This window comes from Thalassophryne amazonica, chromosome 12 (genome assembly GCF_902500255.1).
Source record: "Thalassophryne amazonica chromosome 12, fThaAma1.1, whole genome shotgun sequence".
In the NCBI taxonomy this organism is placed as follows: domain Eukaryota; kingdom Metazoa; phylum Chordata; class Actinopteri; order Batrachoidiformes; family Batrachoididae; genus Thalassophryne; species Thalassophryne amazonica.
The window spans coordinates 3,916,086-3,931,129 of NC_047114.1; the positions used below are offsets into that span (position 1 = coordinate 3,916,086).

Sequence of the window (15,044 nt, forward strand, 5' to 3'; positions counted from 1 at the left end):
AATAAAAAGACCTCCGACACCAGCGGCGTCCCGGTGACCGGTTCAGACCGCGACACCGGGCCGCAGGTTCCGGTGCCGAACGGTCCAAATGTTGACGAAATGAATGGACTCCAATTGAAATCTGTTCCCACGGAGAAAATCCACAACATCAGCCTGCAATCAAACCGAGAGCCTCCGCTGGGGGTCCGCGGCCTCCGTGAGGACAACAAAAGGACCGACGAGGGTCCGAAACTTAAAAACGGCGACCATCGCCTCCTGCCCGCTATTGTTCGGAGAAACTGGACCCTGGAGGCGCAGAACGTGCTTTAAATCAAAGATCTGCGCCGCCATCACAGCTCCAGACGTCTCCTAAAAAATTCTAATAAATCAATAAGAACACAGCACTTACTTATTCCGGATTATCCATTCAGGTATTTTCTCACTCTACACTTTTCTTTCCACTCCGCAGCAGCACCGTCAGCCCCGCCTCCCAGCCAGCCTGGCCCCGCCCATATTTCTCTGGGGGCGGGGGGGAGCCCTCTAGAGACCACGCTCCAATCACATATCGCGATACCGCCGAAACTACGTGAACAGGTTTTTTTTAACGTTGCAAATTAGAACATGTACAAACATCCACTTTCTTCAAGAATATTCACCTTAAAAACGTAATTCCCCATTTCCCTCCTGGAATAACTAAGAGGAATAATCATATTTCCCTTCACACAAACTATATGAAAAATTTCAAATTAAGTTTCTTAATTTTTCTATAGCATTAAGGTCCACTACTGCCACCTGCTGGATAGGAATGCGCATTAGCACCACACTGATTTTGGGGTTACTTCCGGAGACTCGGTTGAGGACTGTCGATAACGTTAATCTGGCAGTGCGGTGTGTTTCTTTGTGCGCGTTCCAACATACCGGGTAGCTCGATGTTGATGTCTGCGGTGCTGGAGGACAAGGACACGCCCACACTTCACTGGATGCAGCAGGGATGGATTGGTTGTCTATCTGTGTGGTTGCCATCCAGGACCCAGGGCAGTGTAATGATGCAGAGATGCCTGACACTCTATGTAGTTTCTTCTTTGGCCTGATGGTGGCAATAATGCAGTAAACACTATTAATTACAAAAAAAAGTATGTTTAATAAATAAATAAAATACATAAGACTAGCAAAGATCTCAGGAATTGGGGCTTTTTGCAATAATATTTTAAATTGCGTACATGTATAAGAAAATTTTACATCAATGCATGCAGAATGGCATTTGCCATTTTCTATGAAAACATACCAACAGCTGTAGCAGAAAAGTTCAAGCAACTGGAATAAATGGTAAATAGACTTCCATCTGCATCAGACGCTCAAAGCACTTTACAATTATGCCTCACATTCACCGATGTCAGGGTGCTGCCATACAAAGCGCTCACTACACACTGGGAGCAACACCTTAACCACTAGACCATCACCTCCCCTAAAGGAAGTGGTGCGCGACAACCTTTAAAATTCACAGTACTCGCCGAGTTTTAATCATACTTTTTCAGTATCACCAAAATCACAAGTATCAAACCTGGTACTAAGACCTTGGACAAGGACAACGTTGGAAATGTTCAGGTTCTAATTATGGCCACCAGGGGGCCACGTCTCTGAAACCTTGTGTATGTTAGTAAAGACTTGGTACTAAGACCTCGGACATGTTCCAGTTGTATTCGTGGCCACCAGATGGAAGAGTCATCGAAAGTGGCATGCGATATCTTGACAAAGACTTGGTGTAAAAAGGTGAAACTTGGTACGTAAAATCACCTCACCAAGACCTCTGACGAGTTCGACGTTGGGTTCGGCAACGCAGGTTGGGGTGTTTCTCTTCTTGCAATCTAACGATGAATTGGTCAAAGGATGAGCAAATGTTAGTGATCAATCCATGTTTGTACGGGGAAATAAGATGCATTTGCTTACATCTTTGGGGTTTTTTGGAGCAAACTTCAATGAACATTTGTTGGGAGGTGAGTTTTGGACCACGGAAGAGTTTATTTGATTTGGAGGCAGATGGGCTCCAGGATCATTTAGTATATTGATGGAAAAAAAAAAACAGATTCTGCACCTAAATCTAATCACCTCTCCTCCTACTCGTGGCCTGTGATCAACCTCGAACAGAATTTCACTGGAACCTGTTCAAGCCGTTTGACAGATGCTGCTGACAATCACACAAATGCACTTGGGGGAGACCGGGATTGGTTGTCACAGTGGTTATAGCTCCTAGAGGGCGCTGGTATAAAGTTTTCATTTCTAACCTTAAAATCAACATATGCTTCAACATTCAAAGCTACAGTGTGTAGGATTTGGTGTCATCTAGTGGTGAGGTTGCAGATTGCATTACACCAATGCTGGTCACGTTTCCCTTTGTGTCTTTGCATCTTTGGTGCCAACAATTCGTGCTTTCTTCCCTTCTCTTATGAAAAGCAGGATGTCTAAGCCTCTATTTCTAATCTGGTTAAATTAATAAAAAACATCATTGCATAAGTGACATAGAACAAACATATGGTTTCCCTTTAAAATAAAAGAAGCAGCAATGCATCAATATCCACTCTCTAAATTTAACATTTACAGAATTTATCCTTTTAATAATTTTACAAATCTTTAGCCTGAAACATTGACAATTTAACATTCATATTTCTAATTTCGTGTAAGTACTCGAATTAAAAAAAAAGTAGAAAAGACATTGTTTATTTCTTTACAAAGGCATCACAATTAAATCATCAATTCCAGCCATTAAATTAACATCCAACAACATCAAATTAAAACCTCTCGTGTTTCAGAAGTTATTTACTACGGAGCCCCTAAAGGGACAAGAAAAAAAAAACCAAACAAACGTACCAGAGACAGGCACTGGATATAGTTTTTGCAAAATGTCCCAACAGTTTTGGCAACATGGTGCAGCGGTTTCTCCCCGATCTTGTGACAGTTTTTGTGAGATGTCGTGAATGTAGTTGCCACAGACAACTACAATCATTCCTCTTTTGTTAATTTATCGATTATAAGACTGCATGAATTTTCTGCTACATTAGCGTGTACCAGTAGCCTACATTTCAACATCTAATAATAAATTATGACTATGGATTTTTCAAAGTATTTTTGCACAATTTTATTCCCTTCCAGGTCAGTTCGCTGCACTGTTGCTCAGTCATTTGGCAAAACTGTGGTGAGATCTTGCAAAAGTTTATCCAGTGCCCATCTCTGGCTCATCTTTTGTGTTTTTATGTCCCTTTGGGGGCTCCGTAGTTATTTCAAGAAACCCGCGTAGGGGAGGGGAAAAAATATCAATGAGTGCACACTCAAAGTACCAGCACATTTTCAGTGTCAAAACGTTGTCTCAATGTCACATTTCCTGTTCGGGTGGCGACTAATCGATACAATGAGGGTCACAGCAGAGGCTTTAGGGCTCAGCCAATTATTTATCTCCACACAATCACAGCAACTTCAGTTTCATTATGATTGTACTTTTTGTCAACACAGAATAAAAAATCAGAATTCCGGCGGTACAGTTTGACAAAACATTTTAGTGCACATTTTGGGAAAAGAATCAGTTTGATGGAGCTTCGGTTGAAGTGGTTTCTTAATGTTGGAGCTGATTGATAAGTTACAGTAATTAAACCATGAGGACAGCTGCAGTATTGCACGTACTGATACCACCAATTCAACACTTTGCAGTTATTCACACATTTACAGACGCACAAAAATACATAAAATAATGCTTCGCGTTTCGTGCCAAAACCGTCGACACAGTAAACACAAGATTCTTTAGCAAATAAACAGAGGACAAGAAAGAAATATGAACATCTCGTACACTCCGAGGGCCTGCTGATGCCTCAACAGTGTCTTCTGACCCCAGTAAGTCCAGATCCATCCGGGTCAGTCCAGTCTGGCCCACTCCTCACCTCACCGGAGCGAGTCCATAAACAGAGCCATCGTCGAAGAAAGAAAAACCCTCTGCTTTGTCTAAACGGTGTGTGTACCTGGTTCGGTGTGTTCTAAAGACCCTGGGGGGTTGGGGTGGTGGTTGTAGTAGTAACAGTAGTAGCAGTAGTAAGTAGTAGTAGAGGTGACAGTAGTAGTGGTTGTGGGTTCGCGTCCTCTCTCTCTCTCAGGCCGCGTGGACTCCTCAGTAAGTGGCGTTGGCGGGTTCCCTCCCCGAGCTGAACAGTATGTCTGCCTTTGAGCTGATGATGTACGTCAGCAGCAGAGACGTTAGCAACACGCCGACGCCCACACCCAGCGTCAGCATCTGAGGGGGGAGGAGGAAGGAGAGGCGGGGCTTACAACACAGCATTTTGGGTTCATATTAAAACACTTTAACCAGCTGGTGTTTGGAAAACCATTGGAGCTCTGCTGCCACTGCAGATTCTGCTTAGGGCTGCCACGATTAGGAATTTCTGGAGACGATTAATTGTCAGGCAAATAATTGCGATTGACGATTATATTGTCTATTTTTTTTCTTTTTTTCCCTTCTTTATATTCTACTATCGTAGTATGATTACACAACTCTGGAAGAACATTTGGCTTCTCTGAGTGGAGAAACCGGGAATAGTGCAACATTTTTATTTTTATCTTCATTTTACATATAGTCCCAACTTTTTCTGATTTGTGGTTGTTTCTGTTGCATTTCTGAAATTACAGAACTGCTATAAAGAAAAGTGTGAACATTTTATTGTGTTTTAAAACTTTGTGGAGCAAATGCAAACACCAAACTCTTATAAAGAAGGAAAAAACCTGGACATGTGCAGGAAAACTGATATAAACTTAACAGAACAATGCGGGCTGATTAGACTCCCCATATTTTTTTTTTTTGTATAAATAAATCAGAATACAATAAGAGGCAACTCACTTTGAAATAATTAAAACATATAGCTACAGCTTAATAACTTTGAAAAATAACAGAAACCAGCAGCTTGTATTTTTATTCTGACTCCAGTTCATATTAGTGTGATGAAGTCATCCTTTTTTTTCCTCATCAGTCACGTTTTGTGCTTGAACACTACATTAAGCTCAAGATTGAACAAATACATACCATTGGAAAATAACAGCTGTTAAAGTTCAGCTTTTTGTGATCTGTGCCTCTGAACATCACAGCACAGCTTTTCTGTAATTTTTGCTCAGTTTATTTATATATTCAAATTTTTTAAGGATGTTTTAAGGATATTTGACCGTTTATTTCATCTCATGATCTCATAAATTCAGTATACGATGCGCACATGGTCTGAACAGGACGGTGCCATCGGAACCGCACCGGTAGAGAAAGTAGAGAGTAAAGGCACACGGTTTGGTTTTATTAAAATCTCTCTCTGCTCCGCGCTCGCTGTCTCACATGATGGTTCACAGCAGAACGTAACGTCTCGTGCCTCCGTTCAGGAATCTCGTCCCCTCGCAGTTTGCAGTGAGTTGACTCCGCACGCGCGCACACACACACACACACACACACACACACACACACACACACACACACACACACACACACACACACACACACACACACACACACACACACACACACACACACACACACACACACACACACACACACACAGCTCCTTCGGTAAACTGAGCATTTTAAAAGGCTTTGAACAAGACGGCTGCTGTTTTAATTGGCTGTCTTATTCAAAATTTGAACGTCCAAATGACGGCAGGACGGCTCGCTGCCTAAAACTATGAATTCAGAGAAAAATCAAAGACTCGTCGACTACTAAATTAGTTGTTAACGATTTCAATCGTCAACGTAGTCATGACTAGTCGAGCCAGCCCTACAAAACCGAAATGCATTCACAGCGGTGCGTGGTTTTGGAACCAGAACCTCCTCACGCTCCATGTTATTATCCGAGCCTCGCTAACCACCCTACCAAGACGAGAGGAAACAGAGTGAGTGAGGCAGCGTGCGGCTGCTGCTGCATGATGACGTCAGATTCCGAGCTGTTTATGCAATTTTATTGATAAAATAATTAATTCACAGTAATCGCGATTATGAAAAATATTCGCGAATATGAAAAATAATTGCGATTGGCGAATATTGTAATAATTGTGACTGCCCTAATTCTGCTGCCAGTGGTTCACATTAAAACAGTAAAGTTTAAATTCTGTGTCAACTTCCAGAAGTAAAATTTTTAAGATCCAAACAGTAACCAAAAAACAAACAAGATACTCGTATAGAGCAAGGTTATAAGATCGTGCACATGCTCAACATAAACAGGTCAAAATAAAGTTTAAAACTTCAACACCGATAATTTAATATAAACAAATGACCAAATTACCTGAAAATAGAAATGTTTTGAGATTTAAATGATGTTTCACAAAGACATGCAGACGTCTTCACCCGAGGAGAACACAGCGGACCTAATCCTGATACTACAGAGCGCTCAAAAAGTACCATGAAGTGGAACTTTGAAATATCAAAGCTATTGAATCCCTGTGAAGCACAAAGCAGCTTCAGACAGCAGGACGATATGATTCTGTGACCACTGTGTGCTATTTAATAAGTAAAGTCAGCAGGATGCCGTTGTGCTGCGAGTTATGTATTTATTACTTGTTACTTAGGTTTTTCTAGTCTTGTTTACACTCATTGGATAGATTTTTAACACTAGCGGTGCCAGCTAGGGTGTGACAGGAAGGACAGCTGACTTGTAAAGGCTCCAACACGAGCATGCCTTTGTCTCACACACTAGCACAACCTGTGTCATGCTGGAGAGTAAACTCGTCTTTAATGGGTGCAGACAGGATGCGAGAGGGGCGCCAGTCCGTGCTGTTCCACACAGAGAATTTTGAAATGTTCAAAAAGTTCTTCACACATAAATGTTGTGCTACGTGGCGCAATCTAATCACCAACACGATGTGCAGCTCGTCAAGTGGAGTAAAGAAGAAGTGAACAGAGCGAGTGGTGACATCAGCAGATCGCGTCAGAACGCAGCTCGTCTGAACGATTATAACAAGATGCTTAATCTGTTATAAACATACTTTAACAGCTGCACACAAGAAGGAAAGAACACACAACTCTTTTACCAAGCCGTGACAATGTAAACATGACAAATTATTTACTTTTTAGACGGCTCCAAATGCTTTCTGCAGCCTTTTAGGCACACGTGAACAGCTGCAGCTGAAGGCTCCTCTGTGATTCAGGAAGCGATTCGAGTTGTTTTCAGCGCCCAATTTGCAGAAAAAAAATGATTAATCTGTCACAAAATAATTATTTATATACACAGTGTCCAGCGCAGAGCACGTGGCAGCCGGTAGAACAAAGAACAGCGTCCAGCTGTGAACACAGCGGGCGCGATCATCACAACGTGCTACTGCGTGGATTAAGACATGCTCGTGTCAGAGGGCCTTAAGTTTCTTCAAAACAAGGTAAATAGTAAAATGCGCTCCTACGGTGGCCCGGATGTGACCATATGCATTCAGGACCAGCGGTGGGCATCAAAAAGTTAGCTTTGATAACTGTTAATCCAATAACTGAAAAGTTATCTTTTATAAAGCTAAACCAATAAAAATAAAAAATTTAGCAGAAGTTACAGATAAAAGCTAAACTGATAACTTTCAGTACTGACTTCAGTACACTGGCAGGCAGCTACTGACACAACGAGTCAGCAGGTCTATCTCAGATCGGCCTTCTCTCAGCAAAAGAGACCTGGTGACCAGAGAGAAAGGAATGGAAGAGGAAGGAAAAAAGATCATTTATTCTTAACATCATACGGACCTACGGGCGTATTACTGGAGTCTTGCACAGGCAGAAAAGTTTTGACTTATTGTTAAAATTTTGAACAAACTGATTCCAGACAAGTTATTGAAGTTAACGTCACGTCTGTAATTTCACCAAGTGAAAATATCAGCTATATGTTTTAGTTTTAAAGAAATACACTAATTTTGAACCTTTTAGCGTTGAGACACACATGGCGCAGTGCATTACGGGAAGATTAGTTTCTTGACCTCTGTGGTTGGCTGGTCGTATAACACACAACAAGTTACCGAAACGTTATGTGTGGTGGGTTTTACAAATAAATTTGTATGTGTAAATATGTCATTTTTTCTTTTTTCTTTTTAAAAGGCAATTTCAAAACTAAAAATTTTGTTTGTGATTCAGCACTTTTAGCGAATGTGTGGCTGCTCACACTGCCACGAACTCTGCCATCCAGTAGATGGCACTATAAATCCAGTAGATGGCAGTGTTCTTGGCAGTGTGAGCAGCCACACATTCGCTATAAGTGCTGAATCACAAACAAAATTTTTAGTTTTGAAATTGCCTTTTTCTTACAAATGAAAAAATGATATATTTACATATACAGATTTATTTGTAAAACCCACCACACATTTCAGTAACTGTGTGTTATACTGACCAGCCAACCACTGACTTGATTTTAGACTTAAATGTTTGTAACTGTTAAGCTTTATTTACTATGCCTGCAAAAATATGTTAGCAGTCTAAAAGTTATCTGAACTAAACTTATCAGAAGCTAATTGGTCCACTGATGGTTTTCAAAGTTATCTGAAAAGCTAATCTAACAAAAATGTTAGCTTCAATAATTAGCGGTTAGCGGAACTGGGACAATCTGACTGCAGCGTGCGATATCGCTGAGAATACAAGTATCGGATCAGTTTCTGTAGATACTCGGTGTTAAATGATTCAGATCGGGGGTAAATAAGCCTGATCAGGACATCCTGAGCTCAAATTTAACAACAGTTATTATTCAGGCAATCACAAAGACAGCAAGTTCAGCCCAGTTGCTCAAACTGGCTCACAAAACAAGCTAGCACGTAGGTAACCTGGAAACGAGCTCGGGCTGATCTTCTGCCTGCGTTCTTCAAATGATGTTAAACCCAGTGACTGATCTCTGAGGACAAAGTCACTCTGTTACGTCGACATGCATCCAGCACCGAGTGGTGAGGACGTGCAAGTCAAATTCACACTGCGCATTCCTAACACCACGGTGTGAAGGCTGTGGGCACGGCAGCAGCCTTACCTCCAGGTCATGACTGGCCACCAAGAATATCCGGCCTTTGATGGACTTCCACCTGGACTCCGTCCACGTGGAGTAGTCTTTGGAGTTATAGTCCTGTAGCAGATCGAAGGCTGGGGACACGGCTTTGGAGAGGCGAGCGGTGGAGCGGACGCACACGCCCTGCCTCGTCGTGCTGTTGGGAGGAGCCACACCTTGAACCCACAGGTATCTGTACATCTGAGGGAGGAGACAAAGTGGTCCAAAAAACTGATACCACAGAGACAGGGAGTCTTTCTGGTCTGGGAGACTCACGTGTTTGCTCTCTGTGTCGTCCTCGTGCTCCCTCTGTTTCTGACAGTTGTCCTGCGTGATGTTGAGGGCGGTGCCTGTCAGGTTGGCCATCAGGCACTGGATGGAGTGTGTCACTAGTTTACTGCTCTGCTGGGCTACGCCCACATATAGATTTAGAGGTTTGGGTGCTGATGGAGGGAAAAGAGGTTTTTTTTCTCCTTTTAATTGAGAGTTTTCATTGTTAAATTACCACGTTAACCACAGACGTCAGTTCATAACGTTACTCACCGAGCTGCTTGGCAAAGTCCAACGTCACAATCTGCTGCAACCACGAGTTATTTGACTGGACGAGGAAACTGTAGAGCATCTGGGTCACCTGAGGACACAGAAATACTTTAAACAGTAAAAAACAAAATCTAAAAAACTACTCTGTCATGATAATGAGACAAACACTGGATCAGAAACAAAGTGAAACAGTTTCATGACCTACAAAGGACAATTCACATTCTTACTATTTGAGGTTCGGCATTGATGCGGCTCACGTCCGCTCCTCCCGCCTGCACAAAGAGCGCACGAGCCACCAAGGTGGCCACATCAGCCAGAGCCTGCACCAAGGACGGACACACACACATATGTTTGACCTTCACCACATTATGCCTCAGGTTCTCTTTCAAAGTTATACCAGGATTGGTTCTGGTACTGCAAACAGTTTTAGGAATGTTCAGATAAGATAAGAGAATCCTTTATTTGTCACGTGAGAGAAAAAGTTACGATGCTACAGCAGCAAAGAGACAGTCACAGAAGAACTGTGCAAAGTCTGTAAAAAGAAGAACCAAAAAAAAAAAACCAGAACAACGATATTGACAGCAGAATACACCATTTACAAGCAAGAAAAAAAAGAATGTTTCATAATATTGCACAAGTGTTCAAGTGATGCTGTAAATAAGTGTACAAGTATTATTGCACATGAATGTATAGTACTATTGCACATGAGACAAAAATGTCCCAAACACAGAATCTACAATATTAACATCTTGCCAAGGCTTGAAAATCAGCATGCAGAGCAAAGAATATAAATGACCAGGAATTTTCCAAGTGTGAATAATTTAGGGATAGAAGGTATCACTGTTATTTACTTCCACCTTTCCCGCACACAGACGGTCGGCAGAAAACTCCAGACTCCAAGCAGATGCGGTGAGAAAACACACGGGAAGATGACTTCACATTACGTGCCGACTCTTGATCCTGAAGATCGAAAGTGATATTGTGAGAAATTAAATCTCGGAGATGAGGACCGTGAAGGATTTCAAGTTTTTGGAGGTGGACAATTATTTTATCAGTGGTCACTTGAGGGGTCACTGTTATCAGCCTGCTGCTGCAGACGTTGAGGTCTGTCTGCTGTCTGGTTCCATCTCTGTGGGCTGAGTGCAGCTGCTGGACGTGCTCTGAAGTTGAGGAACTTTTTACACGTGGTCCATAAAAGACACTCCTGCAGAGTCCGGGCGGTGTGCTCATCGTGCGTCAGGCTGCAGTTGTGTTACAGAGTCATTAAACGCAGCAGTTCTGCTTGTGCGCGCAAGGGTGAAAAAAATGGAGGAAAAACAACGAGCCAAAGGTTTCTCTGTGACCAAAAAAAAAAAGCCACCACAATGAGGCGGCTGCTTTAATTATATACATCCGCATGTTGATTACATACAGCTGTGTGGATCACATGACCCCCCCCCAAAAAAAAACACAAGCCACCAGACCAGTTTGAACTGAACCCTGGGTTCCTGGACAGTCACCTCTGTGTCTCTTCTTGCTGGTTTTATTTCTTCTGCAGCTTACAGTCATTTGGACACCGGTGAGTCCAACTTTACACCTTGTGTTCGTCTGATTGTCTGCAAAATCGCTCTTTTGCACGTGTTCAACTGTGATTGATTTCAAAAGATTGAACCGAAAATCAGATCGTTGTTAGTTTGCAGCCCTCATAATAACTTCAGCCATAGCTTGTCGCTTAAATGTGGAGCTGCACAGAGAAAACCAAAAAAGGGGAGGTTTGTTTTTAATGTGATGAGTTTGAACAGAGGGTGAGCTCATGTGATCCATCTTCCATCTGTACTGGACACAATTCTGAGCCAAACCACATCTGATCCTTAGACTAAATACTGCAAAGTGAAAACCTTTCAAACGGACTGTCATCTATCTGGGTGTGTTTTTTATGCACGGCGCTGATCTGTCAGCATGTGATGGATTACTGAGTGCGCACAGTCAGTGGCTACAGAACACTTATCTGCCTACCGGTGTGGCCCCGCCCAGCACCTGACATCATTGCAATTCCGTCTATTAGCTGCAGTGAAATGTGTCACTTGTGCTACAATGATGCATTCAGGTCCTGTTAGAGTGGGACACAACAGTTTTACATTTACCTGCCAAATTTCAAGTGGAAAAATAACCACAAAGCAGAAACAATTACTGTATTTCTGAAGTATAATTCACCTTTTTTTTCCTAGTTTGGAAGGTCCTGTGACTTACAGTACTTAGCAAAGACCACACATTCATTATTAATAACAATTATAATGACAATTTACTATAAAGGACATTCCGAGTAATCAAAGCACAAAAAGCTAAGAACAAAAGAATAAATGCTACGAATAAAAAGCGCTACAACAATGCACAAAAACACCAAATTTAAGTGCTGATAATACAGAAAAAAGGAAAAAAAAAGGAAAGAACACTTTTACTAAATCCTCTTGAATATTGGCAGTAAGTATCAATACCTTTGCTAGATCTGTAACATACACAAGCTGCTCCTCTGCTGACAGGTTTGCAGGGTAGGTCAAGTTTAGGTACTCGGAGTTGTCGTACATACTCTGATAGAACCTGCACACAGAGCAGAACGCAATACATTACTTCTCATGCCATTAAAATCCGTAATCAGCGGTACATACGGCACTGTATTCATACAAAAACAGTTAAAAACACGACTAACTTGTTGTTGAATGACTTCTGGTGATCAGTGATTACAACACCAGGGATTGGCCGCGCTCGCAGGAAACGCTGGAAGGATGAGGGTGGGAGGGGCTGAGAAAATGGCGACTCAGCGACGGACACGTTTAGGCCTCCGGAAGCCGACCGCAAGTTTTCAATGAGTTTCTTCACCTGGAACAGAAAATTCAAAAACACAGAAACTAAGTGGTGAAGAGAAAAAAAAAATATACTCAAGTCAAAGTACTATTTCTGTCAAAAAAAAAAAAAAATAATAATAACTAGGACTGCAAGCAGTCATATACGGGCCCTCGTTCCGCGCAACCGCCTACCAGGCCACTGGGTGCCCTTGTGACCACATGTGGGCATGTGCACGCAGGGGCAACCATTCATCACACAGTTAAAATTTAAACAAATCACACAATGCATCAAGGAGTTATGACATGTTGATTGTCATCCACTAGGGGGCGCGCAGTGTACAAAGAGAGGGGCTGGGTGTGTTCAGGGGCCAACCGTCATCATACATGTGAAGTTTCAAGTCAATCAGGCAAAGCATGAAGGAGTTATCATGACTTGATGTTCTATGGCAAAGGGACAAAATGGCGGCACCATAGCGGCCACACCCTTCAACATAGAGAAAAGCTTTCGATAACTTTTGGCCAGTATCATCTTTGGATGCTGTCAAAGAAATTTGAAGTGCATTGGACAAAATCCCTAGGAGGAGTTCGTTCAAATACAACATGTGGAAATCATTTCAAAATGAGAAGAAAATTCAAAATGGACGACTTCCTGTTTGGAGTAGACTCATGGTGCAAGAGACTTTTTTGTACGTCTATGCAAGTCACACATGTGTACCAATTTTCATCTCCCTACTCCAAAAAAACCCCTACGGGGAGGGGTTTTTGAAATTTTCAAGGGGGTGCTATTGAGGCACTTTGACCCGCCCATGGGCGAGGCCCCTATGAATTGTAGCAGGTTGTTATGCTTGACCTGTGTATCAATTTTCATGATGATATGACAAAATTAAAGCCGTCAAAAAGAAGAACGTAATTTCATGGCGAAAGGGCGATATTCGGTACGCCACCACACAGAAGCCGTTACTCGTAAGTTCACGGCGATCATCGCCTATGTTCATCAACTTGTTCTGCATGTTTTAGAAGTGGAAGGAAGTTGATGGTGTTAAGTATGTGACATCAGTACCTGTTTAAGTATAATGTTCCATGGCGAAGGGTCAAAATGGCGGCACCATAGCAGCCACACTCTTCAACATAAAGAGAAGCTTTCGATCGATTTTTCTGCGACCATGTGCAACGCCCCCAAAATATCGAATTTCGGATCTGGCCGGACGACTTTGGAAAGTTTGGTGAGTTTTTCAGCATGGGAAGAGGCCGAAATTTCGATTTCAAAAGTGAGAATAATAATAATAATAATAACTAGGACTGCAAGCAATCATATACGGGCCCTCGTTCCGCGCGACCGCCTACCCAGGCCAGTGGGTGCCCTTGTGACCACATGTGGGCATGTGCATGCAGGGGTAACCACTCATCACACAGTTAAAATGTTAAACAAATCACACAATGCATCAAGGAGTTATGACATGTTGATTGTTCATCCACTAGGGGGCGCTCAGTGTACAAACACAGGGGCTGGGTGTGTTTAGGGGCCAACCGTCATCATACATGTGAAGTTTAAAGTCAATCAGGCAAAGCATGAAGGAGTTATCATGACTTGATGTTCTATGGCAAAGGGTCAAAATGGTGGCACCATAGCGGCCACACCCTTCAACATAGAGAAAAGCTTTCGATAACTTTTGTTCAGTATCATTTTTGGATGCTGTCAAAGAAATTTGAAGTGCATTGGACAAAATCCCTGGGAGGAGTTCGTTCAAATACAACGTGGAAATCACGCCAAAATGAGAAGAAAATTCAAAATGGCTGACTTCCTGTTTGGAGTAGACTCATGGTGCAAGAGACTTTTTTGTACGTCTATGCAAGTCACACATGTGTACCAATTTTCATCTCACTACTCCAAAAAAACCCCTATGTGGAGGGGTTTTTGAATGTTTCAAGGGGGCGCTATTGAGGCATTTTGCCCCGCCCATGGGCAACGCCCCTATGAATTGTAAGAGGTTGTCATGCTCGACCTGTGTATCAATTTTCATGATGATGTGACAAAATTAAAGCTGTCAAAATGAAGAACGTAATTTCATGGCGAATGGGCAATATTCGGCACGCCGCCACACGGACACCGTTACTCGTAACTTCACAGCGTTCATCGCCTACATTCATTGATTTGTTCTGCATGTTTTAGAAGTGGAATGAAGTTGATTGGGTTAAGTATGTGACATCAGGACCTCATCATGTCCAGCAAGTTTGAAGGATCTACGATGAAGTATGTGGGCGTGACAGCCGTTCGAAGTGAAATGGCGTGATCCAAAAAGCTCGCCAAAGTTTGACGACCCCTAGCAGCCACGCCTTTTAACTTAATTAGAATTTTTTGATAACTTTTGATCACCATTGTGTTGTGATGATTTTGACCAAATTTGAAGATGATCGGATGAAATCCCTAGGACGAGTTCGTTCAAAAGTAAGTAGTGGAAATGGCCAAAAATGGCAAAAATTTGCTCAAAATCAAAACTTTAAATCAAAATGGCCGACTTCCTGTCGATATTTCACCATGACAGTAAGAGACTTTTTCGTGCGTCCTGGCATGGTAAATATGTGTACCGAATTTCGTGAGGCTATGACGAAAAAAGCCCAATGCGGAGGGGTTTTTGAAAATCTCTAGGGGGCGCTATTTCTCAATTTTTCTGCGACCATGTGCGACGCCCCCAAAATATCG

The 15,044-nt window shown here is 42.3% G+C and overlaps 2 protein-coding genes across 2 annotated transcripts in view; both read right to left on the reverse strand.

Moving 5' to 3' along the window:
• Positions 1–479, reverse strand: part of LOC117522237 (vang-like protein 2) — a 33,008-nt gene extending 32,529 nt beyond the window's left edge. Inside the window, exon 1 of the mRNA XM_034183630.1 lies at positions 389–479. The gene's annotated coding sequence lies outside the window, so the exon portion shown is untranslated. The remainder of the gene's footprint in view (positions 1–388) is intronic.
• A 2,199-nt stretch (positions 480–2,678) lies between these two features.
• Positions 2,679–15,044, reverse strand: part of ncstn (nicastrin) — a 29,033-nt gene continuing 16,667 nt past the window's right edge. The window contains exons 11-17 of the mRNA XM_034184110.1: positions 12,208–12,377; positions 11,996–12,098; positions 9,749–9,841; positions 9,525–9,612; positions 9,258–9,424; positions 8,967–9,182; positions 2,679–4,252 (exon numbers count right to left, since the gene is read on the reverse strand). Coding sequence (XP_034040001.1) covers positions 4,130–4,252; positions 8,967–9,182; positions 9,258–9,424; positions 9,525–9,612; positions 9,749–9,841; positions 11,996–12,098; positions 12,208–12,377 — 960 coding nt within the window. The 3' untranslated portion in view covers positions 2,679–4,129. The remainder of the gene's footprint in view (positions 4,253–8,966; positions 9,183–9,257; positions 9,425–9,524; positions 9,613–9,748; positions 9,842–11,995; positions 12,099–12,207; positions 12,378–15,044) is intronic.